The sequence below is a fragment of the Durio zibethinus genome, chromosome 6 (genome assembly GCF_047325235.1).
Source record: "Durio zibethinus cultivar Kanyao isolate XHJ-2024 chromosome 6, ASM4732523v1, whole genome shotgun sequence".
Lineage (NCBI taxonomy): Eukaryota > Viridiplantae > Streptophyta > Magnoliopsida > Malvales > Malvaceae > Durio > Durio zibethinus.
In genome coordinates this window covers 8707843-8721908 of record NC_143167.1, presented here as the reverse complement: position 1 = coordinate 8721908, position 14066 = coordinate 8707843, and the positions used below count along the sequence as shown (strand labels likewise).

The 14066-nt window shown below is 27.6% G+C and overlaps 1 protein-coding gene across 1 annotated transcript; it reads right to left on the bottom strand.

The window, feature by feature from the left end:
- Window positions 1–2105: 2105 nt before the first annotated feature.
- On the bottom strand, window positions 2106–7383 carry LOC111286120 (exosome complex component RRP45B-like). The gene is made up of 9 exons (XM_089762079.1): window positions 7255–7383; window positions 6962–7125; window positions 6109–6318; window positions 5676–5771; window positions 5434–5548; window positions 3768–3848; window positions 3480–3668; window positions 2717–2813; window positions 2106–2348 (listed from the first exon to the last, which is right to left on the bottom strand). The coding sequence occupies exons 2-9, from the start codon at window positions 7096–7098 to the stop codon at window positions 2329–2331; spliced, it is 945 nt and encodes a 314-aa protein (XP_089618205.1). The 5' UTR covers window positions 7099–7125; window positions 7255–7383; the 3' UTR covers window positions 2106–2328.
- Between the last annotated feature and the right edge of the window lie 6683 nt (window positions 7384–14066).

The window sequence follows — 14066 nt, the reverse complement described above, 5'->3', positions numbered from 1 at the left end:
ATTTCTTATAAGGCGTGAGGTTTTCCATTTACTAACATATGTGGGTTTTGTTTTATTGATTAAAAAAAGAACATAAATTTTGAAGAATAATAAGGTTTATGACATTTACTTTTTTCCTAGGGTAATTTAATGATAAAACTCCATTTAAAATGTTTCTTATAATTCTTTTTTATTAATAGATTATTTTTTTCTTCATTACATCGAATTTTTTTAAAGTTGAATTTCATATTAGCTTTTTAGTATGAATGAATTGTTATTACATTTTAATAGTTCAACTATTTATTTTTTATTTTTCTTTAATTAGTTGTTTTATAGCGTTGATAATTATTAAACTTTCATTAGAATTATTTATTTTTTCGGTTATCAAAATTTTAAATTTATTGTTTAATATGCATACAATTTTAATTTTTTTCAAACTCTTTTTATATGACTACTTTTATTTTATTTTAAAAAATTATTATAAATTGAAATTATCAACTCATGCATTGGACGGACTTAAATCTTATAAATGATAAACAATACAATCAAAATTATTAAAGTTCTGATGAGATAAGTTTGAATGTAAAGCATATATATTCTAACCTTATTACATGCTGCATGTCGAGATCCAATCACTGTAGATGGTGGTCTCTCGTACCAATATTATGTTATGAAAAAAATTGAGAAAGAAATGAAGATTGGCAACCTTTGTGCCGAAGGGTTAGAGTGAGAGAAAGGGAAAAAGAGAAATTAAGCTTTTATTCTATAAGTGTTCTCTCTAAGATCAATATTTGAAGTCTAATTCGAATCAAAGGTGAGTAAAATTCATCTTATAATTTGAGCATAATTATTGGGTAATTTACTTGGAATTGGAGAAAATTAAGATTACATGAGAGTAAGATAAAAATCTATCTCGCAACAAGTGATTTAGTATGATGCATAGTTTGGACTAAATCGTGTATTAATCCACAAAATATTTAGTCTCTAAAAACATTTTGAATGGATTTTTTATTTATTAAACTCAACTTGCCATGATAGTGGCTTACCGAATTTTCAATTGTTTTATAAATGTATAAGTAAATATATATATATATATATATTTGAAATAATTCAATATGATTCTACTTTTTATATGAAATTGGATTTTCGTTTGTATTATTTTATATTTTATAAATTTGAAAATGATTTCTAAGGGGTAAATCACTTAGGACCTAATAAATATTGGTAAGATTGTTGAATTGGTAATCAAACATTCCCAAATTAGTATTGTTGAATTAATAAGATTCAAATACTTCGTTTATAAAGTTTATAATTAAATTTTGAGTCAACAATCTTTACTGACAAATTATTTGTAAATTTAATATAAATTCTTTCTGAAATTTACAACATGCTTTAAACTTAAATTGAAAAAGCTTGTCCTAACCTTAAAAAATTTTTTTGTATATAAAACAAAATACCTTACTTTTACTGCAACATTATAGTGTTTATGATTGATAACAATTTGGATTAAATTGAATTTAGTTTAATTTTTTTAATAATGTATACTATTATAAATTTTTAAAATTTTATCTGAATTGAATTCAATTGATTAAGTTCGATTATCTATTTTTGAATTTTTATTTTTATATATTATTTTAATATATTTTTTAATATATAAATAAATTTATATATAAATAATTATTTTTACTTTATAAAAATTTAAAATATAAATAAAAGTTGATAAAAATATATAATTTGATTCATTTTTTTTTAATTTTTGATTTCAAATCTAATCCAAATTTAGTTATATATTTAATATTTAAAGAACTAAATAAAAAAATTAATCTAAAATATTATAATTTTAAATCAATTTTTAATTTTTTCGAATCGTTAACGATGTTACGGTGTAATGTAAAAATAGTCTAATTTTTTTTTTCAACTTTTTGATCTAGTGGCCGAAAAAACCTTAAGAAAATATCAAATTGAGATTCGACTTCAGTTTTCTCCCTCTCCTTTTAACGTAAGACTCTGCCCCTCTTAAAAAAAAAAAAATAATAATCTAGTTTTTTCAAGCATCATGATGCAGCTAAGCATATAGGAAAATTATTTAGGCACGCGAGTCGAGTAGGTCCAAAACTCACGTTCAGTCAGAAAGAACCTTTTGTTTTCCATTTCTTCAATCGAAATATATATAGGCTTTTTTCCCCTTACACTTTAATTCCACTTAATAACTGCTGTTATATTCTCAAAAGTTAAAGAGGTAGAGTTGGGGGCCTTGGAGGTATAGAGGGTTTGAACCAAATGAACTTTGATTCTGAGCAACTTGACGGTCAAGCATCTGTTCAAGATTTCTCAGCAACTGTACTTGCTTTATGAGAGTGGAGGCAAAGCTGAGAGAAAAGCACAAAAATACATCTATGCTTCAATTTAGCAGAACAGAGAAAAACTAATTTCATAAATTAAAAGTATTCTAAGATACTTGGAAACCAACTAACTATAACCAGGGTCCATAACAAAAACTAACTACAAACCATGCAACCAACTTGGACCCCAAATTGAGAAAACCTAAATTCCTAGAATAATGAAACTTTTGGGGGGTGCAGAATTTTCAGAAATTATGATTCTGCACTGAACAATAAAATACAGAAAATTCTAAATTTCAAAATTTGAAATTACACAAGAAAGAAGTAATGAATAAGGATCTTCAAAGGCTGCATCTACATCTTTCCCCTGATTCCGCATTTAAACTCTTACTTACCAATAGACTGGTTTTGTTTCTCTCTAACATTAACACTAGTAGAAGTAGGGTGGCGCTTGATCTTTCGTAATGCTCTTTCTGTGTTGTACACTTCAACCTACATTGATGCATAATGAAACTCAAGTGTGCAACGAATAGTAGAAACTTAATAGGTAAAGTATTATTTGTAAAAAGCAACTTGACAGAAAAAATAACGGATAGTAGAAATTTTACATCAAGAAATGAAATAAGACATACCATCCAGTTTCTATAGTTATTCCTAAGCAAATAATACCTCAAAATGTCATACAGCTGCACATCAACAGCTAAATTTTACAGAAGGGGACAAGATTTGTTCGAGGTTGAATATCAATAGAAGCTTTGATCTAGGGAAGAAGTAGGATTTGGTTAACCACATAATACAAGACTCCTTTCTTGTCCTTTTTTTATTTAATTAGTCAGGTTTACAACATAGTTTTCTTTTTCTTTCTGTTTAGTAGTTGGAGACAGGCAGCAAAGTATTCATGTAATTTATACAGAGTTCTCTACTTTCAATGGTTATCTTAAGTGATTTACTTTCATAGAGCATTGCTGCATGTTAACAAAATTTCAAAGTTTTCTTCCTCCCTTCACGTTTTGCACTTTAGTACAACCAATTATAATTTCAAACATCCCAACCATAGATTTGTAGAGAAATTTTTATAAGATGACAAGACAAAAAATTAAGTAGCTAAGAAGAAGTTAGACGAGTTTCAGAAAACTATTTTGAGGAAAACATTCTTACTGCTTCTTTTATTTGCTTTGTTATACCCACAGCCTTTGCTGTAGCAAGCTGCAAGCATTGCATTATAACTCTTGGAGGGACACCTTCTCCACCAGCTTTTTGAATTGCACAAATATCACCATTTGCATTAACTGTTGTAGTCATTCTTCCACTCATAACAGCTTCCTCATTGTGGGTTGGATCTATTACCTGAATTTCGTCACATTGAAGGAGAGCATGACTTCAGCTGTGAACAAGAGGTGTTAATAAAATATAGTTAGAATATCCTGATCACAAAAATTTACTTACCAGGATGCTCTCATTACTAAAAAATCCAAAGGTTATTGCAATTGGAAGATGATGCACTGTCAAAGGAAGAGGCTCCCTTATCTGTCAAAAGAGAACATATTTTCAACTACCATAATTAGACAGTCAATGGAGTCAGAATGAAAAGTGTGATCAAAATGATGGGAGAGGAGAGGAAGAAAAATGATAACAAATAAGTGAAGTAATTAAAGTGATATTCAAGTTCTCACTAGTTCCAAGAGAAGGTTAATGAGAAAAAATAAGATGAGTATACCATGTTTCAAATCTATTTATTTTACAAGTAATCATGACTATTTTGATTCATCGCATCAGGCATACAGTTTTATGTCACATAGTAATCATGGAAGATTGTAGTCAAACTTTAAAACATTGAGTTGGATAAGGAACTTTTTTTTTTTTTTAATTCTCTAAGAGTTGGATAAGGAATTTAAATGAAGGTTTTCAGTACCATACTAGTGAGTGTCTTGGTCTTCCTCCTAAAATGGTACATGCTATTACTAGTATGTTTTGGTGTACCCTTTCAGATTTATCAGTATTCTAATATATTTAGATATATACATATATATATATTCATAAAGTATATTTTACGTATGTAAATATATGTATAAATCACTATAAATAAAATTCAAATTAATAAAAACAACATCTACATTTGTTTGTGTTGATATTGAAATAAAAACATAGAATTAACACAATTATAAATTTATATAGAAATATAATATCTTTTAATACAATTAAATTGTTAAATTGGATAGCATATCAAACAAAAAATCAATGGGTGAAGCTCAAGCTAGGCCAAATTTCTTTGCATCAATTGATCGCCAAGCCCACTAAAGTGAGTCAAAGGGTAAAGATCAAATTTTGTAACAAGGAATGATAGAAACAAGATGCAGCGACACAACCCTTTTTTCTTCTTTTTGCTTAGCTTCTCAGGAACATCTACAGACCCATTTTACGCAATAACATAAGAATCCACCAACTTATCTTCTTAGTTTTCGGTAGTAGCATCAAAAGAAGCTGCTAAAGGAGGATGAAAGAAAGAAGGAAGAGGATTCACATAAAAAATATTTATTCACCAAAGATCTGACATTAGTTTTGAGTTTCTCTGAATGTGGTCAGTACTGGCAGAAAAGCCTTTTTCAACTGAAATGGCCTAAATGGACTGGTACAACCAGTGCAAGCTGGCACAGCTCGGTATTAGAGCTGGAAAGGATTTGGGGAGATGTGTACTGGTTTAGGTGAAAAAGGGCATGTTCCGGCCACTACCACCATTATGGGAATGGTACTAATAACACTGACTTAAATGCCTATATAGCATCTATCACGAAGCCTGCATCAACAGCCCACAAGTCAACTGACTCCAAAACATTATAGAATTGATTCTCTCCACTTTATGCAGATTTGATGAACATATTTCCTTTTTTAAAGTAGCAAACATGTAAAGGAAGCAAGAAAATTTTCTTCATAATCATGCTCAGGACTCATATTCTTAAGTATGAAATTCACCTAGTTGAAAAAGCATCAAATTTAGGTTTCAACACTCACTAAATTCTTCCCATCTTCACAGTAATTCTTTTTTAAGAAGCAAAGTAATATATACGAAAACAAAAACACTAATATTAAAAGCCCAAACAGTTAAGTATCTGACCTCAGGTGGATGCACTATTACTTCCTGACCATCTTCTCCTCCTAATGAGCATTCAGGCCTCCGGAATGTCAGTAGAGCAGCCAAAGCAGCAATATTAGCAGCATCAACAAGGTTTCTGTTTCCACAAAATATATTAAGTTGAACCGAACATGAACATCTAATATTAGCAGAGAAACAAGTTATGAAATGATATTCAGTTTAGGCCTTAGGGTAATAAAATCATAGAAAGATTGCAGTAGTACCCTCCATTATCTAGAATGTGGAGATCAATCCGAATAGCCCACACAAACTTGCCAGCTAGAACACACAGTGATTCAGTATCCACAGACCTGCTTTCCCTGTGAGATGACTATAAACATTCAATTACCATTATTTCAATAAGAACAGCACAGTGACAAACCAGTAAGTAAGTTCCGCCACATTCCACAAAAGCTTAGTAAAGGTCACTCTAACCAAGAAGAAATATGCATCGTTAGCAAAACACCATTCGTAAAAGAAAATACATGCTCATTAGGTGACATCTAATTCTATAGAACACGAAAATATTAGTGAAGAATCAAACTTATAACAACATAAGAAAACTAACACTCTATAAGCCTAATACATTCAAAGGAACAAAGAAGACAAATCTGACAAAATCAAGCTTCAATCAAGTCTTTTAAAATATAACAGTACCTTAGACCACGATCGATTATGCGTCCCAACTCCACAGCCAATTCTCCTGGACGGCCAGGCTCGAATGAAGGATCAGCCATAGGAGAAAATTCCGTATAGATTGAAAGTATCCCTTCCTTAGGTCGGTCTCTATAAGGCTGAACCAGTTGAGCAGTAACAATGCCCATAACATGGGTCTGGCCTAGCTGCACCTCTGATGACCCATCCTCTCTGTAAATCACCATGATAATTAAACACTCAATTTACCAACAATATCCACCAAACAAGCTACTCACATTAACCGAAAAGAGGAAATCAAAAGAATATAATATTAAAATTTGATATCATCTGATTATGCAACAAAAAAAAAGTAGTATGCATCTACCTGTTTCAACTAGAAGAATAGAATCAAACAAGACATGATCCTTCGATTAGTAAAAGAAAAATCACAGATAGAAATCTCTCCTAAATATGAACAAACATTTATCAAATTATTCTCATAAACATACACTTCATACATGCATGCCTGTAAACATAGATAAATACTATTAAGGGATGTTAACCCACATCAATTAAGTTTAGAATTTGTTGTGGCCTTGTCTTCAGGTTGAGCATCTCCACCTATTGTATATAGGTTTTAGCTTAACATGGTATTACAGGCTAGTTTGTTTGTCCTTGTTTCTTATCTATTATGTTATTCGTTGCATGTATTTTCCACAAAATTACGCTCCTTTACTTCAGTTACCGTATTAAGCATAAAGCGTGAAACAGAGTAATTATAAGCAGAAAAGAAAGAAACCCATTACCGTAAATATCCAAATACATAAAAGCTAATTCTTATCTACATACATCAATAAATGATGCTAGAACTTGCCTGCCAAACTTGATTGCAATCTTACGGTATTCATAGGGCTTTCGACCATCGATTCGAATTTCTGAAAGCAAAGCAGTTTTGATGAAATTCTTGTCGTTCGCTGTCAACCGCCACGAATTCGCCAGTCTACCTTCCATTGTTTCTCAGTTTCTCTGCAACAATTGCTCAGAAAATTGTTGTTTTCAATTAGCCATTTCATCAAACAGTTTCATCCTTCTACTTGAACTAAACTAAGTAATTATTAAAAAAAAAAATTTTTAAAAACCCAGAAACTAGAAAGCATTGAAACTTACAGCTTCTATCGTGTTCTGTTTTCTTTTTATTAATGTATTGGTTTTGAAAGGTTGAATTTTGGATATAGAGAAGAAGAACTAAATGGTTAAATCCCTAGGGTTTTTGTTTTATTTCCTCCCCCCCCCCCCCCCCAACCCAAATTTTTCTTTATTAAAAAACCAAAATTACAAATCAGGTGAGTGATTTAAAATTGAAAATTTTGTTTAGGTTACGGAAACACCCATTCACACAAGCCCAGTTTATCATAATGCAATAAAATGAAGGCAAGGATGATGAGTTTTAAACAGGTACAACAAGCCCAGCAAACAAGGCAGGGTCATAATTCGGAATTGGGCCCATATTCAATAACTCCATGGACAGAGCACATAACCATGTAAAAAGAAACTTGGCCATTTCCACTCACCAGTGCTCGTCATATTAATCGAAACCCAACTGCCTACTCACTTTAGAATACTGAAAAGCTAAAGAAGAAAAGAACTATCACCCTCTCTAAACAACCCTATCTCCAACCTGGTACTATAATGCAATAGGGATGACTTGTTTTATGTTTCATCCATCTATCCATACGTTTAATTTTACCAATTTTAACCAAAATATTCACCATTATTTAGCTTCTCCATGTGTCGTCATTTTATCACTTTTTCATTTTTTTATTTTTTTATTATCTTTAAACATAAAGATGATGATATCACCAAATAGTCTCCGAAAAAAATTTATAAAATAAGGTATTAAAATAAAATTATTTATTAATTAATGTTATAATAAAAAATAATTAATTAAACATATCAGTTTTTCTAAAAAGTAAATTTTTTAAATAATGAAAAATATAATTATTTTTTGTCCTTATACTCAATTAAATATAAAATTATAATATATCAAAAAATATATTATATGCATGCTTAATAAAAAATATAAAAATATACAAATTTCAATAATTTTATGAAATTAAAGTAAATATATATTTAAAAATTATGTTTTAGGGTTTAAAATACTTTACTTCGTCTCACCTTCGAAAAGATATAAGAATATATATTTATTATTTATTTTATTTTATATTTATATATATTATATTAATAAAGCTATTATTTAATATTTTAATTTATTAAAATATTATATTTATATATAATTAAAATATAATTTATAATAAAAATAATATTTTCATAAATTTTATACTATTAAATTTATTTTTTTATTTTAATTTGGATCAACTTTTATTTATATATATATATTTTATCTAAGACTTTTCGATATTTAATAATCACTTTAAATCTTGAATAATTTAAAATCGAGTTGAATAAAATCTCATAAAAAAAATAAACTTTTTATCTCTCAAATTAAGGGATATTAATAATCCATTTACATATTTATATATGTGTTGAGTTGGAATCAGCGTAAAAAATAAACAACCTTGTCTCAAATCAATGTCAAGATAAACATAAACCACCGTCTATCTGACTGTTTGTCATTCTTAAGTGGAAGTCCTACTTGGCACTCTTATTTGACTCCTTTTCTTTTTTTTTTTTTTTTTGGGTCTTTTTTTTTTAGTTTTTATTTTTTTTAATTGTTTATTTTAATTTTTTTTAATTATATTTATAAAGATAAATTTGAAATAGTAAATATGGATTTGATTTGTTATATAAATTATGAGAATGAAATGCATATATTAATAAAAAATTAATTGATAATTTTTCATTAATTATTATTTTTATCAAAAAATTATAAACAAAACTATACTTTATTAATTTATTAAATTTATTTTAAAAATTATTAATTACAAATAAAAACTTTGAACCTGTAGCAACGTGCGAATATATTACTAGTAATTTTATTAAGATAAGAAACTTTTTTCACAGGGAAGGCAAATAGCTTTTCCTTTTCATCAAAGTGAGGTCACTAGTTTAGAGGTCTTTGTCATACAAATTCTTTCTATTTCGTCCGTGGATGGTCAAAAAGGCCTCCTTTCTTCAAGGGCTCTTCTCTTTACAGTTTCCCACCCAAATTCCATGTCTCCATCCACAAATTTGAGAACAAAAACATTCTTAAAAAAAAAAAAAAAAATGTAATATTTTTTTTTTGAAAATGATTGAAATTAGAAATCAATTCATTAAAAATAAAAAACACAAATATTTATTTTGGGTGTTTTAACTGAAAGAAAGGAGATGAAGTTGAAGAAGATGATAGCTATGACCTACAACCAGAAAATATAATCAAAAGGCGTCGAAGTTGTTACTCTAATATACATTCTAACATTTAAGTCAATAAGATGCCTGAAATAAGATAAAAGAAGGAAGAAAACAAATGAAAATTGTGAAGTGAGTGAAGTAAACTTCAATAGGGGAGAAGCTCTAAGTGTATGGTAGGTTTAAGTGTTTTTAACGTGCTTCCCTACCGGATCTTCAAATTATCTTATACACGAGATCAAGAAGTGATCATCTAAGTAAGACAATTGATAGCAAATGAAACGTCTGGATGGAGCTTGAGATGGTTTTTTTTGGATAAATATGAGTCGTATTTAATAATAAGTAAATATCAATTGCATTTAATAATTTTCAACATGTTAAATGTCAAACGATTAATTCTGAAATGATTGTCGTAATAGGTTGTAAGTGGGTTAAACGAATCCTTCTTTTGGTGAAGGGCAAGCCTTTTCTCTAGAGCTAATGATGTGGGCGTGACTCATCTAGACAACCCCAAAATATGAATATGTTAATCAAATTTTAACAAAATTAATAATTAATCAGTTGATTTAAGCGTAATAATATTCATATTCATAATTAATATATTATCTAATAAATGAACACGCATGAATTACATAAATTCCTATTGTTTGTGTATAAATTCCTATTTTTTTCATAATCATAAATGTAATTAACATTCATTATTTTTCAAGTTGTTGAAATTATCTTCAACCACATTAAATCAACCGAGTCTGCTAGCTAATTTTGAATACAAATTAGCAAAATTTGAGATGTGACCTTGATGATTTTTATCCTTTGAAGCAAAACAATCAATAAAAACTATGTCAAAGGACATTGAATTGAAAACGGACAAAGCGTTGTTAGCTCGAGAAGGAAGATCAAGCTTTATGAGTCCATTTGAAATTGCAAACAGATCACTTAACTCGTAAAAATATAGAACAAAAATTGTAATTAACCACTAAGTAGAATTCGATAAAAATTGAACTTAAACACGATAAACAAGAAAATACGAAAACTTATTGATTTAAAGCTCTCTGTCAAAATTGTAATAAAATAAATGCTGATTGCTTGAATGGTTTGAGTGTTTACAGATCACCAATATTGAACAAAATAAAGGCTGATTAGAAAGGAAATACTCCACTGGTTATGGCTCAAGCAATGGCTGATTGAAGTTGGTTGCTCTTCGCTAAGTATTAGGAAGTTGGTCACCAGTCGTTTTCCTTGACTAAATACACCAGGATCAAACAAGCACTTGATACGACTGACTTGGCATTATTAATACTAATAACCGTTTTAACAAATTTCTAGTGGCTGACATATATAAAATCCCCCACATTAAAAACGACATAATTCAAAATCATCGAATTAATTAATCTTTTAATCAAAATATTAATTGGCTGACTTGGATTTAATCAAACCACATGTATCTTGATGATTGGCCTCTGAGAACGCAAAATCATCTTTGTTTTGCCACATGCCCTTTCATTATTGGCAGGTATATATTTGGTGCAAACACAAGTTACAACTAAAATTATTGATTTCATGATTCCAAAATGAGGAATAAAAATAGGTGTGAGTGAGAGAGGATGAAGGGTAAAGTTACATATAATCATGAATGCATGATATATAGTTAAAGCTGTCATTTCTTATAATCGAACCACTACCACTTCCACAACCCATGCCCCCAATCACTTCTTTACGTGGTAACTTATTTTCTAATATATATTTTAATAAAATATTAATTTTTTAAATGTATTTCAAGTTCAATAAAATAAAAATAAAACAAAACAATGTTTCAAAAACATTAAATATAAAACTATAAATATATCAAACGATTCATAAGGTGCCTTTGAGTATATTAATATGACTTTCAAAAATTTTACTCCTCAGGAAAATTTAGTGGTTGACTTTTATTTGATAAAAATTTAAAATTTAATTTGATTTTTTATTTAATATTATAAAATTTGTTCGACTACGTCTGGGATCAATTTTTTTATTTTAAAACAATATTAATTATTTAAATTTAAGTGTATATATTTTTTATATATGTAAGAAGATATAAAAAAATCATAAGTTTTAAAATTTTTTAAAATTTCATTTTAAGATTTTTGTAAAGAAATATATTCAACTATTCAATTTAATTTAGTAACAAATAGGTAAATTGATATATTTTAGTAGGTTTTTTTTCTAAAAGATCTCAATTTCCATTTTTTTATTGAGTTATTATTTTTTTTATTTTTTAAAGCAAATTTCAAGATAAACAAAAGGCAAAACCTAAACGAATGAAAATTGTCTTTCCATGATATCTTTAATTTTTAAAACAATATAAATTATTTGAATTTAAGTGTATATATTTTCTTATTTATGTATGAAGATATAAATAAATATAGACTACAACAAATTAAAAAGGAAAAGTAGTCTCCTAAGAGACCAATTACTTGACAATCGTCAAGCGATTATTGATATTTAATAATTCGTTTGTAATTTTTTTTTCATAAAAATATTTATCAAAAATATTTTTATTATTTTTAAAAGTTTTCACAATTTTTTTTGTCATTTTTTTCAAAAGCTTCTTTATCTTTAAGTTTCTCACTTTTTTTTCATAGTTGACACTTTTCGATAAATTATTGATATTATGTAATTTTTATTATAAAAAATTTTATTAATAAATATTTTTATTAATTTTTTATAATAATTTTTTGTAATTTATTATCCAAAAACTTCTTTATCTAAAAGCTTCTCAATTCTTTTTTTTTTTTCAATTTTAAACAATTTAGTTTTACATTTATTTTTAATTAATATAAAAAATTATTGAACATATAATCATAAGATGACTTTTATCACTTTTAATATTATTTTTATCACTTTCCTATTCTTTTTATCTTTTTCGTTGTTTGCTTCTTTGTTTGTTTAAAAGCAATTGCAAATCTTCTACTATAATTGCAGTAAAAAGGAATGTCTTTGGAGCAGGATTGAAAGTTGAACCGATAGGATTTTCAGTTTACTATTCAATCGGTTCAACCAACCGATCCAATTTTAAAAAAATAATATTAAATGCATGATTTTTTTTCTTTAATAAAAGTGATCTCTGAAAATAAAAAAAAAATTGCATGTATATCTTCAATTTCTTAACCTAAATTATTAAGAAAATTTAGAAAAACATATAAAGTAGAAATTTAATTTTATCGTTACATCGCTTATTTTTTATTTAATGAATAAAAAAAAATTACATGTGTTAGGATTTAAACTTCAAATCCTTTTTAAAATAATTACATGGAGCAAAACTCTTAGTTCATTACTTTTGATATTAAATAAATATTAAATATAATAAACACTTAACAAAAATATATTTTTTATTTAATGATATGCTTTTTAACATAAAAGTAGAAGATTAGGAGCTTTAAAAATTCGAAGTCCACTGCTCATAAAAAAATTATACAAAATTAACCCTAAATTAGATTTAAATACCAAGTCAAATCCGGTTCAATTCGTGAAGTCGGATTTTTTAAACCTTGGTTAAATTGGTTAAAAGCATAAAAGTCTAATTACTTGTTCAATAATTTGTCTTTTTTCACTACCTATCCGTAAAAGTCAATCCACGCAGGTTCCATGTAATTGGTCACTATTTGATTAATCAATAACATCTTCATGTATATTGGTGAAAACATTATCAAATACAAAGGGATGAGATGTAAAATTATTATTATACTTACTATCAATTGTTTAATTAATGTAATTTGACTATCATACTTTAAATTTTGAAACAATTAAAGAATATTCCAAAGTAAATTTATGTTAGCAACTGTTTTATAATTTGAAAAATAATTTTTTCTTCAACTGTTTGATCTAATGATCAAGATAACATTAAAGAAAACATCTAGGTCAAAATTCGAATCCCAACTTTTTCTCTTCCTCTTTAATGTAGGATTCTGTCTCCTTGATAAAAAAAAAAAATTTTTTTAATAATTTGATAAAAAAAATTATAAAACTAAAAACATAATTTTTTTTATTTTTTTTATTTTATTTTATCATGGTATTTTCTATTAAATATAATGTTACATAATTCAAAATTTTCTTTTTTTTACTATGCATAATATCATTTCATGCTTTTTAAATTGATCTTGGTCTTTTTCCCTATCGTGCTTTTTTTCAAAACCTTTTTAAATTATAAAAAAGTTTCTAATAGAAACTTTCTGTTGAATATTCTTAAATTGCTCTAAAGTTTAAGGTATAATGGTAATATACTAATATAGGAATAGCAAAAGAGGAAAACAAAGAAGTAACCCATTTCTTTCATTTTTAAGAGATTAGAAATCTTCAAATTCTTTGTAGCCAATTTCTAGTGGCCGACCCAAGATTCCAATGCTCAAGGATGGCACAGGTTTAGGAGCAAAATGCAAGGCCATAATAACTCCTGTAGACCCCACTTTTAGCGCCCTCGAAAATCAATGATGAATGAATGCATGCTTTTAGATTCCTCCAATGGAATCCAATTGATGATTTGGGGATTCACATCACATCTATCCAAATTGAAAAGGCCAATGATCATCCAAACATGAAACTCCTTTGAAAGAATTGCCCTAAGAAAATTTGTCATTAAATTAAGTAAAACC

Excerpts from the sequence above, each read along its gene's own strand:
- LOC111286120 (XM_089762079.1), bottom strand. The coding sequence starts at position 7,098 with ATGGAAGGTAGACTGGCGAATTCGTGGCGGTTGACAGCGAACGACAAG. Across the intron at positions 5,772-6,108 it reads ATAATCGATCGTGGTCTAAG|GGAAAGCAGGTCTGTGGATA; the intron begins GTACTGTTATAT and ends GTCATCTCACAG. Across the intron at positions 3,669-3,767 it reads TTAGTAATGAGAGCATCCTG|GTAATAGATCCAACCCACAA; the intron begins GTAAGTAAATTT and ends GACGAAATTCAG.